General features: G+C 38.1%; 2 protein-coding genes across 2 annotated transcripts in view; one reads left to right on the top strand and one right to left on the bottom strand.

The window, feature by feature from the left end:
- Positions 1 to 19941, bottom strand: part of LOC110052879 (DNA polymerase alpha catalytic subunit-like) — a 39773-nt gene that overhangs the window by 11922 nt on the left and 7910 nt on the right. Inside the window, exons 18-44 of the mRNA XM_089293957.1 lie at positions 19811 to 19868; positions 19105 to 19164; positions 18901 to 18954; positions 18230 to 18304; positions 17796 to 17869; positions 17648 to 17712; positions 17464 to 17501; positions 17325 to 17387; positions 16455 to 16511; positions 16122 to 16206; positions 15500 to 15561; positions 15139 to 15228; positions 13911 to 13970; positions 12149 to 12205; positions 11353 to 11473; positions 9899 to 9968; positions 9647 to 9686; positions 9317 to 9358; positions 8848 to 8895; positions 8305 to 8372; positions 7988 to 8030; positions 7714 to 7813; positions 6727 to 6842; positions 6261 to 6359; positions 5522 to 5572; positions 4688 to 4728; positions 4186 to 4267 (exon numbers count right to left, since the gene is read on the bottom strand). Of these exons, the coding sequence (XP_089150083.1) occupies positions 4186 to 4267; positions 4688 to 4728; positions 5522 to 5572; positions 6261 to 6359; positions 6727 to 6842; positions 7714 to 7813; positions 7988 to 8030; positions 8305 to 8372; positions 8848 to 8895; positions 9317 to 9358; positions 9647 to 9686; positions 9899 to 9968; positions 11353 to 11473; positions 12149 to 12205; positions 13911 to 13970; positions 15139 to 15228; positions 15500 to 15561; positions 16122 to 16206; positions 16455 to 16511; positions 17325 to 17387; positions 17464 to 17501; positions 17648 to 17712; positions 17796 to 17869; positions 18230 to 18304; positions 18901 to 18954; positions 19105 to 19164; positions 19811 to 19868 (1819 nt within the window). The remainder of the gene's footprint in view (positions 1 to 4185; positions 4268 to 4687; positions 4729 to 5521; positions 5573 to 6260; positions 6360 to 6726; positions 6843 to 7713; positions 7814 to 7987; positions 8031 to 8304; positions 8373 to 8847; positions 8896 to 9316; positions 9359 to 9646; positions 9687 to 9898; positions 9969 to 11352; positions 11474 to 12148; positions 12206 to 13910; positions 13971 to 15138; positions 15229 to 15499; positions 15562 to 16121; positions 16207 to 16454; positions 16512 to 17324; positions 17388 to 17463; positions 17502 to 17647; positions 17713 to 17795; positions 17870 to 18229; positions 18305 to 18900; positions 18955 to 19104; positions 19165 to 19810; positions 19869 to 19941) is intronic.
- On the top strand, positions 114 to 3022 carry LOC110052710 (neo-calmodulin-like). The gene is made up of 2 exons (XM_020758870.2): positions 114 to 1971; positions 2425 to 3022. Exons 1-2 carry the CDS (start codon positions 1806 to 1808, stop codon positions 2718 to 2720), a joined length of 462 nt encoding a protein of 153 aa, XP_020614529.1. The 5' UTR covers positions 114 to 1805; the 3' UTR covers positions 2721 to 3022.

Consider the following 19941-nt stretch of genomic DNA (forward strand, 5'->3'; position numbering starts at 1 on the left):
GACTAGCACCACAAGATCGCCGTGAAGTATTCGTAACAACGTCCTTCGAAAAAATATCAAGTAAAATCGCCTAAATGTTTCCGAAAATTCTCAAAAATTTTCCTAAATGTCTCGAAAAACCATCGAAATAGCTCTTATTTTGTTTTAAAAATAAATCGATTTTGAATCACTGAGGCCAAAATTTTCTTGCAGTAGTAGGAGGAAGCGTCAGGCGATTCGATGTTACCAGCATCCGCCATTTTGGAAAATTGCGGCTTTAGCGCTGTTAGTGATATTGAATACATTTTTTCAAGGGGAGAATCGCTGAAATGGTTTGTTTCAGGTATAGAACTGGAAAACACAGGCAAAAATGCTATAAATATTCCTAAATTTTCTAAATATCTTTACATTTTCTAAATATCTCGGAAACTAAAATATCCCAAAAATATCCGGGTATTTGTGGAAGGGCCTACCCAGCCCACTCTAACAGAAAACTCCTTCCACATTTGAAAGCCAACCTCGATGCCACGCTCTCTCCCTAGCCTCCCTTGTCGTTGAGGACGCAAAGGAGAGACAGAGAGAGCCTAGGATCAAGGTCGGTTGGACTTTTACTGAAAAATTTAATGACGTCTTTCAATGCAAATGAGGTCACAGCCAATGAAAATGCTCGAAATCATTTGAACTTTAAGCGGTATACTATCACGTGTGGCATTCCGAGGTTTTCCCGCCAAAATGAAACGCTTCTCGCTTTACGCCCCACCAGCATGTCTCAGTTTCAAAGTAGTTTAAGAAACCACGACGGCGATGCCGAGGACAACGTCGATTAAAAAATGAATTTATATTTTATCTACGAATCTTGAGATAATCTTAAGTCATTTGTTTTGTTTCTCACTGTCAGAACTAGCACGAACTGAACTAAATCTGAAACCCAGCGATAAATTTGAAATGGAAATTAAAAAAAAATTAGCCGTCGTTGTTCACGTTCTCCACACAACGCAGAATTTGGTCATTTCGCGTTGTTGTTTTGCAGAGGACGGCAAAGAAATGTACCAAGATTTAAAACGCACGTGCACAGCCATTGTTCTGCTCATTAAACCTTTTGTTTAGCGACGTTGCCGTTGCCGTCGTGGTTTTCTTAAATCCCCTAGTATCTAGCCGACGGTAGCGATTTGACTTTTCGTTTTATACACACTAGCTATATAAGACTGGAATGTATACAAAGTAAAATCAAATCACTTGTGAGGGATTTCAGTAAGTGCCGCTTAAATCTCGGGAAATTGATGAAAAACGACCGAAATCTTACGTGATCATCTCAGATACTTAAAACTGACGAACACTCAAATCTCGTGTCTCAGAATAAAAAAATTGACCTCGATATTTTCTGGTTTCTATGTCGCTAAAATCCTGAAACTTTTCCCAAGATATTGGCTACGTGACGTCTTGTCACTTTATTATCCTTATTTTGTCATCAGCTTTTCAGTTTCTAAGCAATGATTTAATTTTTATGAGTTCCTAGACAAAGGAGAATTAATGATCAAAGACGAAATCGTTGTACTTAGCTCTCCTTTGAGCTTGGGGTAATTAACTTCTTTTAATAAGTTAGCATGTAAATAAGTTCAACTGGTTCGCTCTTTGTCACTGCGACAATGGGATCTGTCTTCAAGACATTGTTCACATCGTTAAAAGCATAAAACTTCGTCTTGCTTGCTAAACCAGCCTTGAACTTGAAAGAATCGAAAAGATGGGACTTTGATATGTGAGCGACAACATAACACGGCGCTAACAAAATAACTCGGCTGTTTTATTCAACTTGGGGATTTGCAAAAATGGCAGGATCTTCCAACCAAAGGCAAGTCAACACCAGGGCAATTTTTCGCAAATATGACAAAGATACGGATGGATTTATAAGTGTAAAAGACCTCATTAATGTCTTCAAAGAACTTGGCGAAGAAATCAGCGAAGAAGAACTGAGAGAGCATCTTCGAAACACAGGTATGAAAAATTTATGTGAAAATTGCTGCTCCTTCGAAACCTTTGAACATCTTTACACTTCAAGCTCGTATTATCTCGATAACAATTCTTCAGTGTAGTACGAAAAACATGGTAGATGCGTCCTATTGGTTTTGCATAACTCAAAAGTGACGTGTAAATAGAAAACACAACTTTGAAATATTCTTTCTAATAAATTTGTAAAGCAGTTGTTTGCAAATTATTTTCACGTAAAGTTTGGCCTTCAAAACGTTTTATTTTGAAGCAGACAGTGGAAATACAGTAACCTAATTGATGATATCGATCTAATTCTGAACAAAGAATACTTATATTAGAATTATAGATTACAGTTCTTGTTTAAAACCCTTCGGCGAACGAACTGCATTCCTCCAAAATAAGAATCTTAAAACAGTTTGTTATTTATTCAGCGTTTTCAATTCTCTTTTCTTGTTTTAGGTTTGAATCATCGCCCCAACACAATGGTACCTTTTGAGAGCTTCCAACGGCTTTCAAAACAAATCCTTCGTGAAACGAAACGAGAGCGTCGGTTGAAAAGGGTCTTTCAAGAATTCGACGTGGAGAAAAAGGGTTATATCGAAGCACAAGGAATAAAAAGAGTTCTTCGCAGACTAAACATCGAACATACCGAGTCCGACATCGATTTAATGATCAAAATGGCTGACACGAAGGGAGATGAAAGAGTTGATTTTGACGAGTTTATTCAAATTTTTAGCGAGTCAGATTTTATTTAGCATTTCGTCCGTAACGAGCAAGGTTCTAGAAATGTTTATTAAACGAATAACAGGTATAGGCAAAAACGGGAAGCCGTTATTAATGATGGGTATTAACACAGAAAAGTTTATTTATTCTTCGAAACTCTATGAAGTTCTTTATAGTTGCATTAAGCCGAAAAACAGCTCGAACGATTCGGTAAGATAATGGAAAGATTACAAAGATAGATTAATCATTAATAACTACATACTAAAGCGCAATATTGGTAAAAAGACTTATGGATTATGTCTATAATAAAAAAAACAAGCCAAATGTATAACAAGTAATGTTATTTAAATTCGACAGAAATTGAAGTTCTTTTAGTAACATCCGAGATATATCACTCAAACCTTAGAAGGAGCACTAAAAATATCGCCTGGTGACGTTTTGAAAGCTTAAAAAGGTGGTTTTCCTCGACAAATTTCACAAAGTATAGCAATTTTCTATTACGCCAAGTCCGTCAAAATTGGTGCTAAGAGTGGGTTAATATGACAAACAGTGTTCTACAGTTGTCTATGGAGACTTGTCCATCGCTGGTAGGCCTATATCTTCTGTTGCAGCTCAATATTTCACTAGAACACCTTGTTAATGAACTTAAACCACCTGTTGTGAAATTCACAGAAATGCCATACGAAACTGATTAATAAATTATGATAAACAATTTGTTTGACAAACAACGAACATTTGACCTAAAATTTGCGGTCACGGGGCTCTTAAAAACACCGAAACAATCTAAGATTTCTGTTCTTCTTTTAAAAAATAGCATTGAATTATAAGTTGCCTTTTCGGCTTCACTTTTTTAGAACCCTTTTAAGATTTCCTGTGATTCAAATAATATTATTTCCTGAGGAATAATAGAAGTTGTGTTACACCCACCGAGATACACAACAGGAGCACTCGGACTGCAATTTTGTAACTATCGAAAACACAGCGAGATTTTGTGTGACGTTGAGTGTCAAGCTATCATCAAACAATCATCACTTCAACCTTTACTTGTCTGACGATGAAAGCCGATAGTTCAAAGTTTCCGATTGTGTCCGAAATGTAATCGAATGTCTGTTTCAGTGATGCTAAACATGAAGCACCTGATGCCTGGAAAAGAAGTTCGCTTGACCTCTGAGCCCGCGGTTTTTTTTTTTATGAACTTGCTGAACAATAAGATGACGTCATGGTGACGTCAGCAACGTTCGCACACCTCCTGAGTGCTCGGAGACTCAGCTTCTAACTTTTTATCACTACGCCAAGAAACAAAACATTTCCAAAGATATTTTCCATGACATTTTCTCTGACGTCTTACACAAAAAAGAAATGGAAATTTTACCATTCTGACACGTGACTTTCTACGTCAAGCTATCGATTCTGTCCAGGTTCAACCTCCCTCCCAGGTTCCCCTCTCTTACTCGAGAAGAGAGAGGACCCTGGGAACGAGGTTGGTCCCCAGCTTACCTCGCGTCCTTTGCTTGTGACTAGAGCAGCAAGTGGCTTGGCATAGAACCGTGAATGCGAGAATCCCAGGCAGCCGTACATACTGGAATTCAAAAAAAACTTGAATGAGTAACCTGCGAAACAAGAGCCACGTGCGGAAATGACACATCGCGTGATTAGAGCGTGATTTTCGCGAAACTACGTCATTTACATCCAACGTATGAAGCGTGATAAGTAACCTACGAAACCCGAGTCACGTACGGAAATGACGCGACGCGTGAGTAGCGCGTGACGCGCGCAAAACCACGTGATTCACATCCAACTTATGAAGACGGTTTTACTTCCTGGAAACTAAACGGCGGATACTTGCCAGTTAACAGTATGTCCTGGTCTTAGTAACTTGAAAAGAGTAGCAGTTGGCAAAAAAGCGCCAAGAAGTGAAGGAACAGAAGAGAACTGACGACAAAACATTTTCCTTATCTGCTTTCCTCAATGATAATGGAGTAAGGAAAAAAATGCATACCTGTTAGCTGTCAACTTCAAGGCCTTCTGTCTGATGTCATACTGAAACAAAAACAAACACGATTAGAGAAACGTTCTCCAAAGGACAAGAACGACGTTGATTCTAATCTTACACTATCGAAGCAGCAACTTCGCTCTTTTCGTCTTTCCATGGTGAACTTCAAAGAAGGGAAATAGACTTTGATATGACTGGGCTCAAAGATTTCGTTAAGTGGTCGGTTAGATTACTTCACAACATAATGAACAGCCTTGTTAGAGTAATCCTGGCTATCCTTTCCACTGTCATCCTCTGTATCGCTTGTTATTTCACAAAGTGAAAACGCTTTCAAGACCACTTTTTAGCTCTTATTAACCGAGCAGGAGGTCTGTATGGGACAATCTTGACCGGGGTCGTGAGCACAGTACACACGACGGAGGTCAAGATTCTCCCATACAGACCGACTAAGCTCGGTTAAAAAGATGTTTATTATATGGCGCAAACAAAAACAATTTAATTCGTTTAATGTAACTGGTTTGTAGGTAACTGACATTTTGCTTGCGAACGGCGATGAGCTGAATTTAATTCTGCCAAAGTTTGCTCGTCCTCTATACTTTTTTATCATCAGACTTTTTGGCACTTCCATAAATAAATATTGTTAAATGAAAATAATAAATGATTTTTTATTTCAGTTTGCAACTTTTTCATTGCAAAACATTACCGGTCTAGATGTCGGTCTAGATGGGACAATCTAGATCGCTTACAATATCGATTTCAGCCAATCAAATTCGTGAATTTGGTAGTTCCCAGTCCTTGTGAGACAGAACCATATAATAAGGAGACTTTATACTCACTCACCTGCAGATATTGATCTGACTCACGACCATGGTTCTTCATCAAAGCTTTCACCTATTAAAGCAAAGTTATAAGATGGGAAATTCAAGATTAAAGAAATAAAAGGAAAAAAAGTCCATTTATGTGTGTGAAGTCTAGTAACACTCCGGCTTTGTCAAGTAAAAAACTACTGATAAGTTACAAACATGACGGACAAAACTCAAATACTCTTTCAATTCAGCTGACGGCCCTTGAAACAGTGATTTACCAAACAGGGCCGGGTTGTTCGAAAGCCGGTTCACGCTAACCCAGGATTAAAAGTTAACTAAAGTATTACTATTTCTTGTATAGAAATGTTTTTCACTACTTATGTTTTGTGTAGTTTAAGCTTACTCAATTTCAAAACAGAAGGACAAATAATATAAACAGGTAAACCTCACAGAGAAGCGGGCTTTGAACAACCCGGGCCAGCTTGCTAAACTACTAATCATTGGGAAAGAGTGGGCGTGAAAATGTGTTGTCTAATCAATGACTGAAATGCCCTTCACTACTCGAGGAGAGCAAGGGCATTTTCTCGGTTGCGTCGTAATTTCAAACTAGGCTTCTTCTGTCTCTGAAGATATTGTACTAAGTGTTTTTAATCAGATGCACTTCACCAGATGTTTCACTATTTGCACGAGTCGTGCAGATCAGCCCAGAGGACTGATCCCATTAACAGAATCTGTCATGTTGTATTAAGTGGGCAAATATCACAAGAACAAACCTGCTTTCGTCGTTCAACAAGTTTTCTGATCTCGGTCGGCAGGATGCCGGGCTCTAAGTCAGGATCGGGTAATTCCACCACTTCCTCCTCGTCAGCGGGCTTATAAAGAAAAGAGCAATCGAGAATTTCAATGCCACGTTTATTGAAAACTTCTAAAAGGCGCGCTGCTTCTTCCGGCAAACTGTCGTTTGGTTATTATCGTAGGACTGATTTCGAAGTATAGAGCGTTTCCACTTTGGTCGTATGGGTGTCCACAATTAATTGAAAATGTACCATGATCGAAATTTTAATTCTCGTTACTGACTGCCATACATTTCTTTGCATATTAGCGCTGAGAATTTAGTGTTACATCAAAACATCCCTCATTTGTTGATGAGTTTCTTTATTCTCATCAGCTGTCTACTTGACAGCGTATTGAAACTGTAAAGAAAAACAGGATGCTGATCAAACAAGCAGTGACACTCACTCCGTTGGCTGGGAAGCTTGCCCTGCTGATTGTGGTGAAACAAATGTTGTATTCCTGGATAATTGACGGGTACAAACTGTTGAAATCCAGCAGCAAAATGTGTTTGTCGTAAAAACCTGGAAGAGAAAAAAAACGGCGCTTACTAAAAAGCAGAACCTTTGCTGACGTCATTGTCTATATTTTTCCTCATTAACATACGACTTTGTGCTTCGAAGGCATCACGCTACACACGAATTAACGACAAACATTTGAAGAGATTGTCAAATTTAGTATTTGGTGAAACGTTTGGCTCGTTGGGTGTAATATGTGAGGAGAAATTGGCTTTCAAACACCGCAAAATGTCTGGCTGGCAAAAGCGCTAATGAGTTCATACATTCTTTGTAAAATTTTGAGTTTGTAAACCCGCGTCGCACAAAAAGTATTCAATACATAGGGCTCAAATTCTTTAGGACAATTAACCGTCCTGTGCCATTTCAGCATCCAGAACTAATGTTTTTGTAGCTCCATCAGAAACTGTATCGCTTTTGCTAATGAGGCAAATATTGTAAACAACGAATCTCCAATACATAGGTCTTTTGCACAATTCAAGAATATGTAGAAAAAGAAGACCTTATGAAGGGAAAATAAAAAAGAATCCAAAGAGAAAACAAGGTCTAGCCCATCATTTTTCAACGATAATAAAGATAGTTAGCCTTGAAACCTCAACCAAACGACATCAAGGGGAAAAAAGTCACGTGCGGAAGGATTTTTGACAATTTATTCCATCCGTCGTCGTCTAACGAGAGATTCACAAGGTAATCCTAAGGAACGAACCATTATTTTTGTGGAGGGGTGGGGGGAGGGCTGGGCAATTGCGGAAAAAAATTCCTACATAGCAAAAATTTGCTGAAAACAAAATAGTGCAAGAAGAAACATTTCGTGTCCCAGAAAATTACCCACCCCGCCCCCCGTCAAAAAAATAATAGTCCGTCCCTAAACAAAACATACCTTTCTTAGGTTCCAGCACCAGTCCTCCAGCATAAGCTGGCTTTCTTCTTCCTTTCTTTGAACTCTTGGGTTGTTCTTCGTCATCATTCTCAACCTCGGCCTGAGAAAAACGTCGAGTAAAACTCATTACAAGTTTAAAACATAAGGACATTTTACCTTTTACTCTTTGAAGGAAATCGAACGCCAAGTCCATCCTCTGAGAGAGAGTTTCTCCAAAAAAAGTAAAGGCAGCGGTCATTAAGTACAGGGATGGGCTATTTAACACAATTCTTACCACTTGCTTCTTGCCGTAGCTTTTGTCAGGGCAAACGAAATTCCTATGAAGCAAGCAAAAAATGCCGTTGTAAAGGATAAACATTACACGCTGAGGTTCCAAAATAAGCAACCCACCAGAAATCAAGAGATACAGGAAGACAAAGTTTTTTCACTAACAACTGGTCAAATACAAGTCCTAGGAAATTTTTCCTGGTAGGTGCAAGATAAACTTACCACGCTTAAAAGATCGCGTTTGAGTAAGAAAGAAAAAACTTTCGGAAAACATGTAGCAGAGTTTAAAAAGTTAAACAAGGAAGCTATGGAGAAATCTCTTACTTTTCGTTGAAAGCGTGAAGCAAAAGAAATTCGTTCCTTTCTGATCGACCGCCAAGTAGTGTTCTAGCCTGAAAACAAAATAAAAAAAAGCAAAAATTGTCGTTTAAAATGGAGAAATAGCAGAGTGCTAGCGCCTACATAAACGGCTCTAAAGACCAATAGTAGTAAGGCAACCTCGCAAGCGTGTTGAATTCAATTAATTTGATTCAGAATTTTGTGCACGGATCCGTTGAAACAGAAAAAACTTGAATAAAGTACAGTGACATCACAATAACGTCTCTATGGATACAAACCTCGATTTCAAGTAGCGCGCGCGCCGGGAGCGCACAATATTGCTAGCGCACAGGCTCTTTCGGACAACGACAACGAAGAAATCGATAAACTTAAGAACGGAGTGGACTGTACATTGCCTCTGCACGTGCGTTATACATCTTGATTAACGCCTTATTAACCGGTGAAATTTCTGTTTCAATCATAGATTCATTATTACATTTACAGAAACAAAAAATTGCAAACGGAGCGAAATTTCCTAAATCAACTCACCATAACGTTTCCAGCGATTGTTGTTATCTGTAAAGCCAGTGGCAGAACCTAAAGAAAAAGCAAATAAAAAGAACTTAAAACAGGGACCGGGTTGTTCAAAGCCCAATTAAGCTAACCCTAACCAAATCCTGGGTTACCCAGGATTTGCGAGAATTTTGATTGAGTTTTGCAACTTTTCGGAGCGGTTTTCTGTTTATATTGTTTGCCCTTCAGTTTTGAGTTTCAATGATTTCAAACTACACAAAAAATAATCAGTGAAAAACATTTTTATAGAAGAAAAATTTATACTTCGGTTAAATTTTAACCGTGGTTTAGCGTTAACCGTCTTTCGATCAGCCCGGCCCTAGTACCGAGAGAAACAAACTGGTTTGGAGGTGGAGAGAAACGTTACCATGAGAACTGTTAAATATAGCAATCCGTTTTTCTCTCAGTACTGTTTGATCAAATAGATTTGTAAAGAATAACGTACGTTGAGATCATACATGATCCGCAAGGTCAGTAGAGCATCCATCTGCAGAAAGAAACAAGCATATTTCGGCAAAATTAGACAAGAGTAAAGAAATGATCTCCGTTCGCAAAGAATTCAGACAGCAGAGGAGAAAGTCGGAGCTGGATGCAGGGTCTGGAGCGAGGGGTAAATGGTAGCCACCAACAGAGCTAGTTGGCAGGAGGGTGTAGGGGTTTCATGGGCCGCTTTGAATGAAGAGGATAGGTGAAGTTGAAAAGAATAATTCGCGCCCAACGTAAGTCCGTGACTGAAGTGGAGTTAACTTGAGCTGTAAACAAAAACTTTACCTACCGAGGTGAGCTCAAACATGTGAAGGAGTTCACGCGACGAACTGAAAGAGCAGGCAAGAAAAAATATTACGGTCAACGAATACTCATGAATTTATAATCGAAAATCTACAACGCAAGAGGTCAAATCGAATATGAAAACCTTCAGCGTCCCAGAGAATAGTATTTACCGGTTTTTGACGTGCAAAATGGGTGCACGCTGGTTTGACAATCAACGAACAGCATTCAGAACACGCTACGATCATTTATTACTTACTTAAACTTGTTGGGTATTTCATCTTGGTCAATCTCTTCCCTTCTGGACTGAAGAACGGCCCATGATAACGCTGAAAAATGGATCAAGGAATAAAATTTCTTCGAAGAATGAAGGCTTTGAAATTAATATTGTTGTCAGATTTAACTAACTAGCTCGTGCAGTGTGATAATCTGGGCGAGTGTAGCCCTGAAAAGAACTGTTGTTGGTGACTGATGTTTCGACCACTTGAGCGGAGGTCATCTTCAAAGTCAGGGAAAAATGAAAAAGTCTGGTCCCTTGTAACTGATTCTTAGTTTAGCCGCAATGGAATTGGCTGTAAGACTCGCGGACTCAATAGTTCGCCAACAGTCGTTGGTCAGTTGTGGCAGGTTGGTAAAGGTGAAAAACAGTTCCCAAAAGATATTGTCGGTCGTCTGTTGGCCACCTGTCAGTCGACTTTCGGCCGTTTGTCGGCCGACTGTTTGTAGAATAACGGCCGACAGTTTTCGTTATTTTTCGGACTTAAGTTTGGCCAACGGTCGGCCAACGGTCGGCCAACGGTCGGCCAACAGTCGGCGAACTGTTGACAATCTGTCGGTAACTAGTCGGTAACGTGTCGGTAAGTCGTGAACTGAAATGACTGTTAACGTTTACTTAAGGGCCCATTAACCGATTTTTTTGAGCCGTTGCTAAGGAAATTTATTTTCATATAACCTCATCATTTTTAGTTAGTTCAGAGTTATTTCATGTGCTTTAACTTTTTCATGATCAGCAACACTAGTGATGACGTCATCAGGCCACGCCCATGGTCATGTGACTAATACTGAAAAAACGCAAAGGCTCCCGGGCAAATTACTTTATCGGGATTTTTTTCATTGATTTAATATTTTAATTTAAATCCTCATTACGCTATGCATAGATTTTGTTTCATTTTTAAAAGGTCAGATTTTGAGAGAATTTCAAAATATTAAAAAATTCTTAATTTTTCGCAAAAAGCATGATTTCGAAAAAGGAATGCATAGCTATGTTTCCAACGTTGGCTTTAATCGAAATCCGTCGAAAAAGGCTGGATTTAATGAAAAACCGCGTTTCCTTTAGCATTCATAGAAACCGGAAGTGCGCCCGATATATATTGGAAGTTACCCTATTAGCGCGTGCGCAATTTACACTGCCAGCGCACTTCGGCAAGATCAAACAAAGCCACACGGAGTTAGTTTTTCTCTTTCTATTGTTCTTGTTTTTCTGTATTTCTCTTATTTTGTCTTTGCTTGTACTTTTTTTGCTTTGCATTTTGTGAAACACAAGGAAAAACATCTAAAATGTAAGTGAATTTGAAAGCTACTGAGTTGTTTTTGTTTTCCGCGCTCAGACTGACGTAAGAAACCGGAAGTAAAATTTCACCTCCTTAGCAACGCGCGCGAGCGCGCGTATAAATCGGTTAATGAGCCCTTAAGGTAAGTTTCGTGAAGACAAACCTGTCAAATCGTAGCTCTTGCATCTTATAAGCTCCTTTGAAGATATCTTCACATCACACACCATCCGACCACAAGTGATGGAGCGATCGAGAAGACTACCACCTTTACCAGGTCCACCGCTCTGTGAGAAACATGAAACACAACAACAATTGGCACAAACCATTACCAATCAAAATAGGCCTGTAAAAGGAGCTACATGTTGAAAATTTTAGCCGAAATGTTTCAAGTTTGTCGTTTGTAATCCGTATTAATCTTCTCCATCCTTAACCATCCTTGTTCCTTTATGGTTTATTATTATTTCTTTAGTGTTTTTTCTATTTTACACAACTACTATACTCAGGTTTCCTTCAATTTAAAGGTGATTTTTTAGGTGGCCAAAATAACTCAAAATACCGTTACTGAGCTCCTTTAATTATACTAGACTTGAGTCGGAGTTCAAAACCAACAGTTTTAGCCAGTTGCTGCTGCTGTAATGATTGTTGACTGCAGTAATTTCAAGCTGTGTATAAAGTTTTGATCACTCAAAAACCTTGCTAACACTTAAAGGAGCTCAGTCACGGTATTTTGAGTTATTTTAGCCGCATACAGAATTACCTTTAAATTGAAGGAAACCTGAAAATACTAGTTTACTAGGTTGAAAAAAAAAACACTAAAAAGATAATAATAAACCACAAAGGAACAAGGATGATTAAGGATGGAATAGATTAACATGGATTATAAACGACGAACTTGATACGCCTAAGTTTCTGAAAAAAAAAATCAAGCAGCAAAATGCTTCAACAAATGAAGTACTTACAGACAACTTTGGCATGACGGTTCTTTTAAGCCGTCCAAGACGAGACCAGTGAGGAATCTAAAAGGAAAATAAACTTAAATCTCAAAATACAAAATCTCTTCATGGTTTCCCATAAATTTCTTTGAATGCTAGTTCCGAGAATTTGGTAGTATATCAAGGCAATACTCCTTAAGTACCTGACAATATCTTTTATTCTAATTATCTGTTTTCCGAACAATGTGTTAAGGGCCCATTAACCGATCTTTTAGAGCCGTTGCTAAGGAAAATTTATACTCATATAACCTCATCATTTTTAGTTAGTTCAGAGTCATTTCATGTGTTTTTACTTTTTCATGATTAGCAACACTAGTGATGACGTCATCAAGCCACGCCCATGTTCATGTGACTAATACTGAAAAAACGCAAAGGCACCCAGGCAAATTACTTTATCGAGATTTTTTTCATTGATTTTAATATTTTAATTTAAATCCTCATTACGCTATGCATAGATTTTGTTTCATTTCTAAAAGGTCAGATTTTGAGAGAATTTCAAAATATTAAAAAATTCGTAATTTTCTGAAAAAAGCATGAGTTTGAAAAAGGAATGCATAGCTATATTTCCAAGGTTGCCTTTGATCGAAATCAGTCGAAAAAGGCTGGATTTAATGAAAAACCGCGTTTCCTTTAGCATTTAACTGAAGAAACCGGAAGTGCGCCCGATATATATTGGAAGTTAGTTACCCTATGAGCGCGTGCGCAATTTACACTACCAGCGCACTTCGGTAAGATCAGACAAAGCCACACGGAGTTTATTTTTCTCTTTCCATTGCTCTTGTTTTTCTGTCTTTTTCTTATTTTGTCTTTGCTTGTACTTTTTTTATTTTGCATTTTGTGAAACACAAAGAAAAACATCTAAAATGTAAGCGAATTTGGAAGTTATATAGTTGTTTTTATTTTCCGCGCTCAGGCTGACGTAAGTAACCGGAAGTGAAATTTCACCTCACCGCGCGAGCGCGCGCATAAATCGGTTAATGGGCCCTTAATATTGTAAGACAAGTTCTCAAACTTATTAATAATTCATCAAGTTTAAACGACGAAAATCATGACCGTGACCATGTTTGGATATCTGATCTTAATTAGCATAGATTTTTACTATTTTATTTCTCCGTTTTCTCCTCAGATTAAGATTCCACTGAGAAGATATATCAAACACTCAAGACAGTGTTTGAACGCAGTTCCAAACACCTCGAAGTTCTTCAAAAATACTCCGCGACACGTCGTATTTTCAACTGTCTTCTCGGTGTTTGGAAATGTGGTCAAATACGGTCTTTCGTATTTGATATTTTACATTAGACGTATTCATATATTCATGTATTCTTGGATAGTCAAAACTTACAAAACGACAAATTTCCTTCTGTTGTATCACTGCGCCTACGGCAAAGTCTTGTTCTTGTTCTTGTTTTATTTTTGCCATTTAACAATATATTTACAACATATTGTCGCATAAGGAAAGGAAGCCCATGGAAGCCAATAAGGCCTATGTAAAGAACTACCTTACAGATACTTGAGAATTAACAACAGAATAAAACTGCTGTCATCAATACACAAAATGATTATAATTTAGGATAAAAAGTAGTACAAGCAAAGGAAGGAGGAAAAAGTGAAAAAAGCTCACACAAGCACACTAAGAGAAATAAAATATACTTATAACAAAGTAATTTTAGCAGTGTGACACAGTAGGGGAACATCTAACTGTGTTCACAGAATAGATACATGTACTAACCTTGCAAGCATTTATCCTATGCAACAAAAGATCAATATCAAATCCGTAGATATCATGTCCCTAAAAACATGAAATTAGATTCAGTGAAGAGGTTATTTAGCCATCAGAACACAAGAAGTTTGTCATCAAGACATTAGCCCCTTGCCTGTGTCTAAAAGGTTGCAAGTCAAAATTCCAACGACTAGAATTCTTTTAACAAATCACTCTATTAAAACAACTTCGCTAGAGATCCAGGGCTTTTATTAAGGGCCCAACACTGAGTAAATTGACTGGCTTTGAGGACGAATCTGCCTACCTGGTTTGACCATCTAGAGGAAAGTTTTTTTTAAGGCTGCTGCGCACTAGCTGATTTTTTGTTGCCGACAAAAAATCTTCACTTGTCGCCTAGTAGGCGGTGAATTTAGACAAGTCTGCGACAAGATCGGGGCCTGTCTGGCGATATCTGACAGTGTTAAATCTCAAAACGTCTTGTTGGGCCTTGTCGGCTAGTGTGCGGTGGACCAAGACAGTTTGTTGGTGCTTGTGCGCCTCAACCAATTAGGAAATAGGCGCCAATTAGGGAGTAGGCGCCAATTAGGGAGTAGACGCTAATTAGGGAGTAGGCGCCATCTTGAATTTGGATGACTTGGCCCCAAGCCTCAACGCGGTTAGTTGTGACAAAAAATCGGCTAGTGTGCGGCAAGCTGATGGCCTGACAAATTTTAACCTGATTTGACCCAGACAGAAAATCTGCAGTTCTACGATGGAAAATCAACTAGTGTGCAGCAGCCTTCATAAAGAAGTTCGATGAAAAAGGTTTTGTCCACCTGTGAAAATCAGTTGCCCTCCTTCTGAAAATGTTAATGAAACTTCTGGAAATCCCTTAATTTCACAATATCATCACTTGCAGTTATCCCAGAAATGAAATTATCACAAGGCAAATATCCCCTTCAGTTTAAATAGAGTGGCTAGTAAGGATAGGTGGGGAACACTTTGATCTCACCACTATTACATTGCAGGGCTGTCACTTAGTTTTTAGTCACCTGTAACCTTATTCTCCACACCTGTAGCAAATTTGTTACTTCATGGGTAAATTCTATCAACAACAGGCAATTTCACCAGTAACATCAAGGGAAAATAAAGCATACTCAGCTGTAACAGGTTCTACGGGTTACAGCCCTTGATGACAGCCCTGTACCGGTCCAGTTCATTAGCTTTTTTTTATAACCAAAAACATGAATAAACATACCACAAGAACATCTGGATCAATTCTGTGAATCTTGGCCATAAATAATCCAAGAAGAGCTCTCTCTGATGTCGTGATGTCCATTTTAATTTGCTAAAGAAACACAAATTAGGAATTCCACAGATTACTGTTGAAAATTCAACTTACCACCAAATCAGTTTATTATGTATTACTACCTGCTTTTCCATAATTTATTTACGATGTATTATAATTAAATTAAATTAAATTAAATTAAACTTTATTTAAGTGTCGGTGTATTTAGCACTAATGTGCTAATTGGGGACACTGTAAATAAGTAAACAAATATTTCAAATATAACATAAACTATAACATAATGTATGCAATATGTATTATAACTCATTACCCTTTTCCTGACAGCATCTTTGAAGTCATAAGGGTACATCTGATCACTCGGTTTGCTTACAGCTGCAAAAGAAAAGTACAGTTGTTATCACTTCTTTATTTGTGGTTGAGTGTGTGGGTGAGGCACTCGTAAACCACACATGCATGACAATCCTTTTCAACAACCAATTTCCCCTTTACATGAAGACACTGCCTAGAATACAATTTGAGGGCACTGTCTTGATGAAACACTGAATTCTCAGAACTGATGGTAAGATAAATTACTGCAATCAGTATGGAGAATTTGAAATTTAGCTTTGAATTGTAAGGGCCAAGAGAAAAATAAAAAACTGTGTATCCTTGTCACTTTGCTTCATATAAAAAAAGTACAATAAAATCCTTAACCCTGCATGTTTTGACAGAAGGAATTGCCTATTGTGCAGTTCCAAAAATATCCATACCCTCCCAACAGAGGGGATTGGAATTTTCCTAGTGGGTGGGGGTTCTCTAAGAACAAAGAACTCAAAGAAATGTATGAAGCTTTGTTGGAAATTCCAAAAGGGTGGGGAGGGGGGGGGGATCTTAGACAAAATCTCCTCTTTGGGGAGGTATGGATATTTTCTGGGACTACACCTTGAACTTACCACAAAAATGATATTGGAACTTCTGTTTTGGTGCTGCTTTGTCTAGTGACACTTCATGATGTACCAGAGCTGACACAGCCAAGATCTAAACCATGAAAAAAAATCAGTGAACACGAGAGAATTACTACTGAAATAAGAGAGGACAAATTTTATTTGATATATTGCTACTTAATTTAGTCTTAAATGCAGACATAAGTAATATTGTCATCATACCACACGCAGGGACGGACTGACCAACTAACTGCATGTTACTGGTGGTATTACGGGGTAAACAGATATCCACAGCTGGGTTACCTGTGGTGGCAAGCATGGAAAAGTTGCAGAAATACATACCTCATGAGTGTGAGTCTTTGTGTTCAACATTGTCCTAAAACTGAGGCTCATGACAACCTAAAGAAAGAGAAAAAACAAACAATAACTGTAGAGAGGATGGATGAGCTGGTGTTCACTAGTGACGGAGTTGAAGTCATAATCATAGTTGGAGTCATAAGAGAGGTCACAACGAAGTGAAAATTAAAAATTGGAGTTGTAAGCAGTCATGAACTCGCCAGAATTGGAGTCAGAAGAATCAGAAAATTTTAATTTCTTGCAATTTGTCTATGCCTCTGTCGCTTATAATCCAGTGAAAACTAGATTTTTAGAGTCAGAAGCAGAAGCAGAAGAACCAACCATTCACAAGGCCCTGAATTGAACATTGTGACTGGTATATTCTTCTGCTTCTGTTTCCGACTCCAACAATCTAGTTTTCACTGGATCATAAGTGACTGAGACGTAAACAGAATGGGCGTTCGGCACCTGACTCCATTGGTTTGATTTTCACTAGTTTGTATCACTCTATACTTTTGATTATGACTCCAACTACAAATCTGTTGCTAACGAAAACCTGCCTTAAAAGGTTATTACACTGGATGTTAAAGACATCCTTAGATGCTAACCAGTGTACCTGTGTCGAGTAACACAAAAATGTTAGTGCTTCTCTCGACCCAGGACTATAAATTACAAATTGTCAAGGCAGCCTGTCATTCCACAGGCAGGCTAAGGGAAATACAAAAACTCCTAAGAAAAACATACAGTAGAAATGGCCTGCTTGTGATAACTTGACAATTTTCTCTGCCCTCTATAACTAGAACAGACTTGGCATTCACAACATACAAAATCTGAAAAAAAAAAGATGCAGGAATGTGAAGTGATTACTAAACTTACCATGGGTGGTGGAGGATCTTGTTCACTTGCCACTTCAAGGTGATCAGGTTTTGAGACAACAGCCTGCAGGAAAATGCTTGACACTTTAAAAACTTAGCACAGATATGTTTGCCAAACTGTACAAAAGAAGGACACTAACCTCTACTTTACACCAACTGACTGGATGTTGAGGAAGTTCTTGAGAGAAAAAAAAGACATTAAAATGAAATTAATGCTTGGAGTAAATATTTCATTTGCTAAGATCAACATCTTACTTCTCCTAACATTGACAGTACATTCTCAAGTAGACTGGTTATGAGAATAAAGAAAATCATCATACTCACGAGGAAACTTGATAGTGAGCCAACAAGGACCTTTCATCTTACGACTAAGGAGAAGGAGCTCAAGACTGCAACCAAAAAGAAGAACATTTCAAATTTTCCTTTTAAGCTAGAAGGCCTTTTCTTTCAAATCAAAGGCTGAGATTCTTACCTAGATGTGTTAGTGCCAAACACATGGCTGAAAGTCTCTCCAGACAAGTCAGATGGTAACTGGGGAGAATCCGCCTGCCAAGAGATAGTGAGAATGATAATGACAAAGGAGACAATCTATAAAGGGTTGATGCTTACAGACCTTACAGTGTAAATGTAAGTTGATTATGAACATTTGAACCCTGCTATTTTCAACTCTAGAAAGAAACAAAATATAGTTCAAAATAGTGGGAGTTCGCAATAACCAATAGCAAATGACTGAAGGGCAAATCCGAGGAAAATGGTTTTGACTTTGAAATACTGGGGAATTTGGAATAGGCGAGTTCAAATTAGCAGGGTCCAAATGTAATTGCAGGCCATCAGGCTTCTGTTGTTTATTTATATGTGGTTATATATAGGTGAAATTCAATCAATATTAAAATGTTTATGACTTACTGAATATCTGACTTCCAGGTACTCTGACATGACAGGAACATCTTGAATCTCAAAAGCATAAGCCTTTTGAACTTTCTTAAATGACAAATAATATAGAAAACCACTTAAGCACATGTGTGTTAAAATAAAAGGTGAGAGACCAAACGAATGAAAAAACAGATATTTAAAATAGGAACACAGTGGAATCACATTTCAGGACCACAGAAACAAAGTGTGGAAAAACGAAGCTCAAAACATATCAATCAACAGGTTCTTGCGAGTACTGACTGATACAATTTAAACATGTATCCCTCAAGAACAATTTCCTCAAATAATGTGTACTAAAGGCATCCGCAGTCGAGTGATGATTTAAACCCTTGATTGACCCACGATCAACATCTCGATCAACATCCTGATTGACACTTAGTGTCAACCAACTCATATGCATCAATCAAAAATTAGTTGACTCTTGACCAACTCTCAACTGAGTTGTCAATCAAGTGTTGATCAAGTGTCAGCTGAGGAGTGTCAATTGAGTATCAATTGAGGTTCAATCGCCGGTTTCAATTGACATTTGACCTTGGATGCCTTTAGTACACATGATACAATTCCTCTAGGCTCAAGAAGTAATACAAGCATACATTTCAAAAATTTTGCACAAATTCTAGTCAAAAGTAACTATGATATGTTACCCTGGAGATGAACTTCATGATTTTATGTTTTGTCGCAATCTTCTCATTGAATTCCTGTGAGAAAATAAGTTAATGTAGGTGTCATTTTAAAACAAAAAATTGTGCTAATTAAGGCATGACTCCCTGTCAGTTTTAGATGTAGTAGAGTGTATTAAAAGAAAAAAGAAAGCAAGTAGCGGCATTACAAAAGAAACATTTATTCACCTGGTAAACATCAATAAATCCAACGGGTTCACTTGTCTCAGAGCCATCAACGTCGCGCTTCTGTTTGTTAAGTAAACAAGTACGGTTAGGAAGCTGAAAGCAATGCTAATATAACCTTTCAGCAAAACACTGACATTTATTTTGTTCCCATTGGCTGGAAGAACACAGCTTTTAATTTAAATCAATAAGAAAAGCAAACCTGGATCATGTGTGTACTACAGGCATCTGCAGGTGAGTGTTGATTGATACCTTCGATTGGCAACTCAATTGACACATGATCAGCATTCTGATTGATACTCAATCAACACTTGAGCAACATCTCGATTGACACTCGATCGACACTTGATCAACAGTCGGTCGATAGTTGGCTGAGTGTCAACCAAGTCACATGCATTGATAAAAAATTAGTCGTCACTCTTGACCACCTGTCAACCGAGATGTTGATTGAGTGCTGACTGAGTGTCAACGAAATCTCAATGGAGTGTCAATTGAGTATCAATCAAGTGTTGATCAAGGGTATCGATCTAAGCTATTGATCGACACTTGACTGCAGATGCCTTTAGCACACATGATCCAAAAACCCTAATATATGCTGTTTCTGGAGAACAGCAAATCGTCACATGGAATCTAAAGAAACTGCCCTTGAAAATCAGGAGGCTCATGTCAAGTTGTCAATAAGTGTCAAAAACAGCCTTAAGCATCAAACCTTTTCTCTTGGAAGAATGAATATTTGTCTCTCGATGTTCTTGACTGCCACTGAACAACTGAAAAGTAGAGATTAAAAAACATTATTTCCAACTATTTGCAACATTCTACTTTTTTTGCAATAACATTATT

Source organism: Orbicella faveolata, unplaced genomic scaffold (genome assembly GCF_042242905.1).
Source record: "Orbicella faveolata isolate gen_17 unplaced genomic scaffold, um_ofav_v1 contig_25, whole genome shotgun sequence".
Lineage (NCBI taxonomy): Eukaryota > Metazoa > Cnidaria > Anthozoa > Scleractinia > Merulinidae > Orbicella > Orbicella faveolata.

Excerpts from the sequence above, each read along its gene's own strand:
- LOC110052710 (XM_020758870.2), top strand. The coding sequence starts at position 1,806 with ATGGCAGGATCTTCCAACCAAAGGCAAGTCAACACCAGGGCAATTTTT. Across the intron at positions 1,972-2,424 it reads AGAGCATCTTCGAAACACAG|GTTTGAATCATCGCCCCAAC; the intron begins GTATGAAAAATT and ends TTCTTGTTTTAG.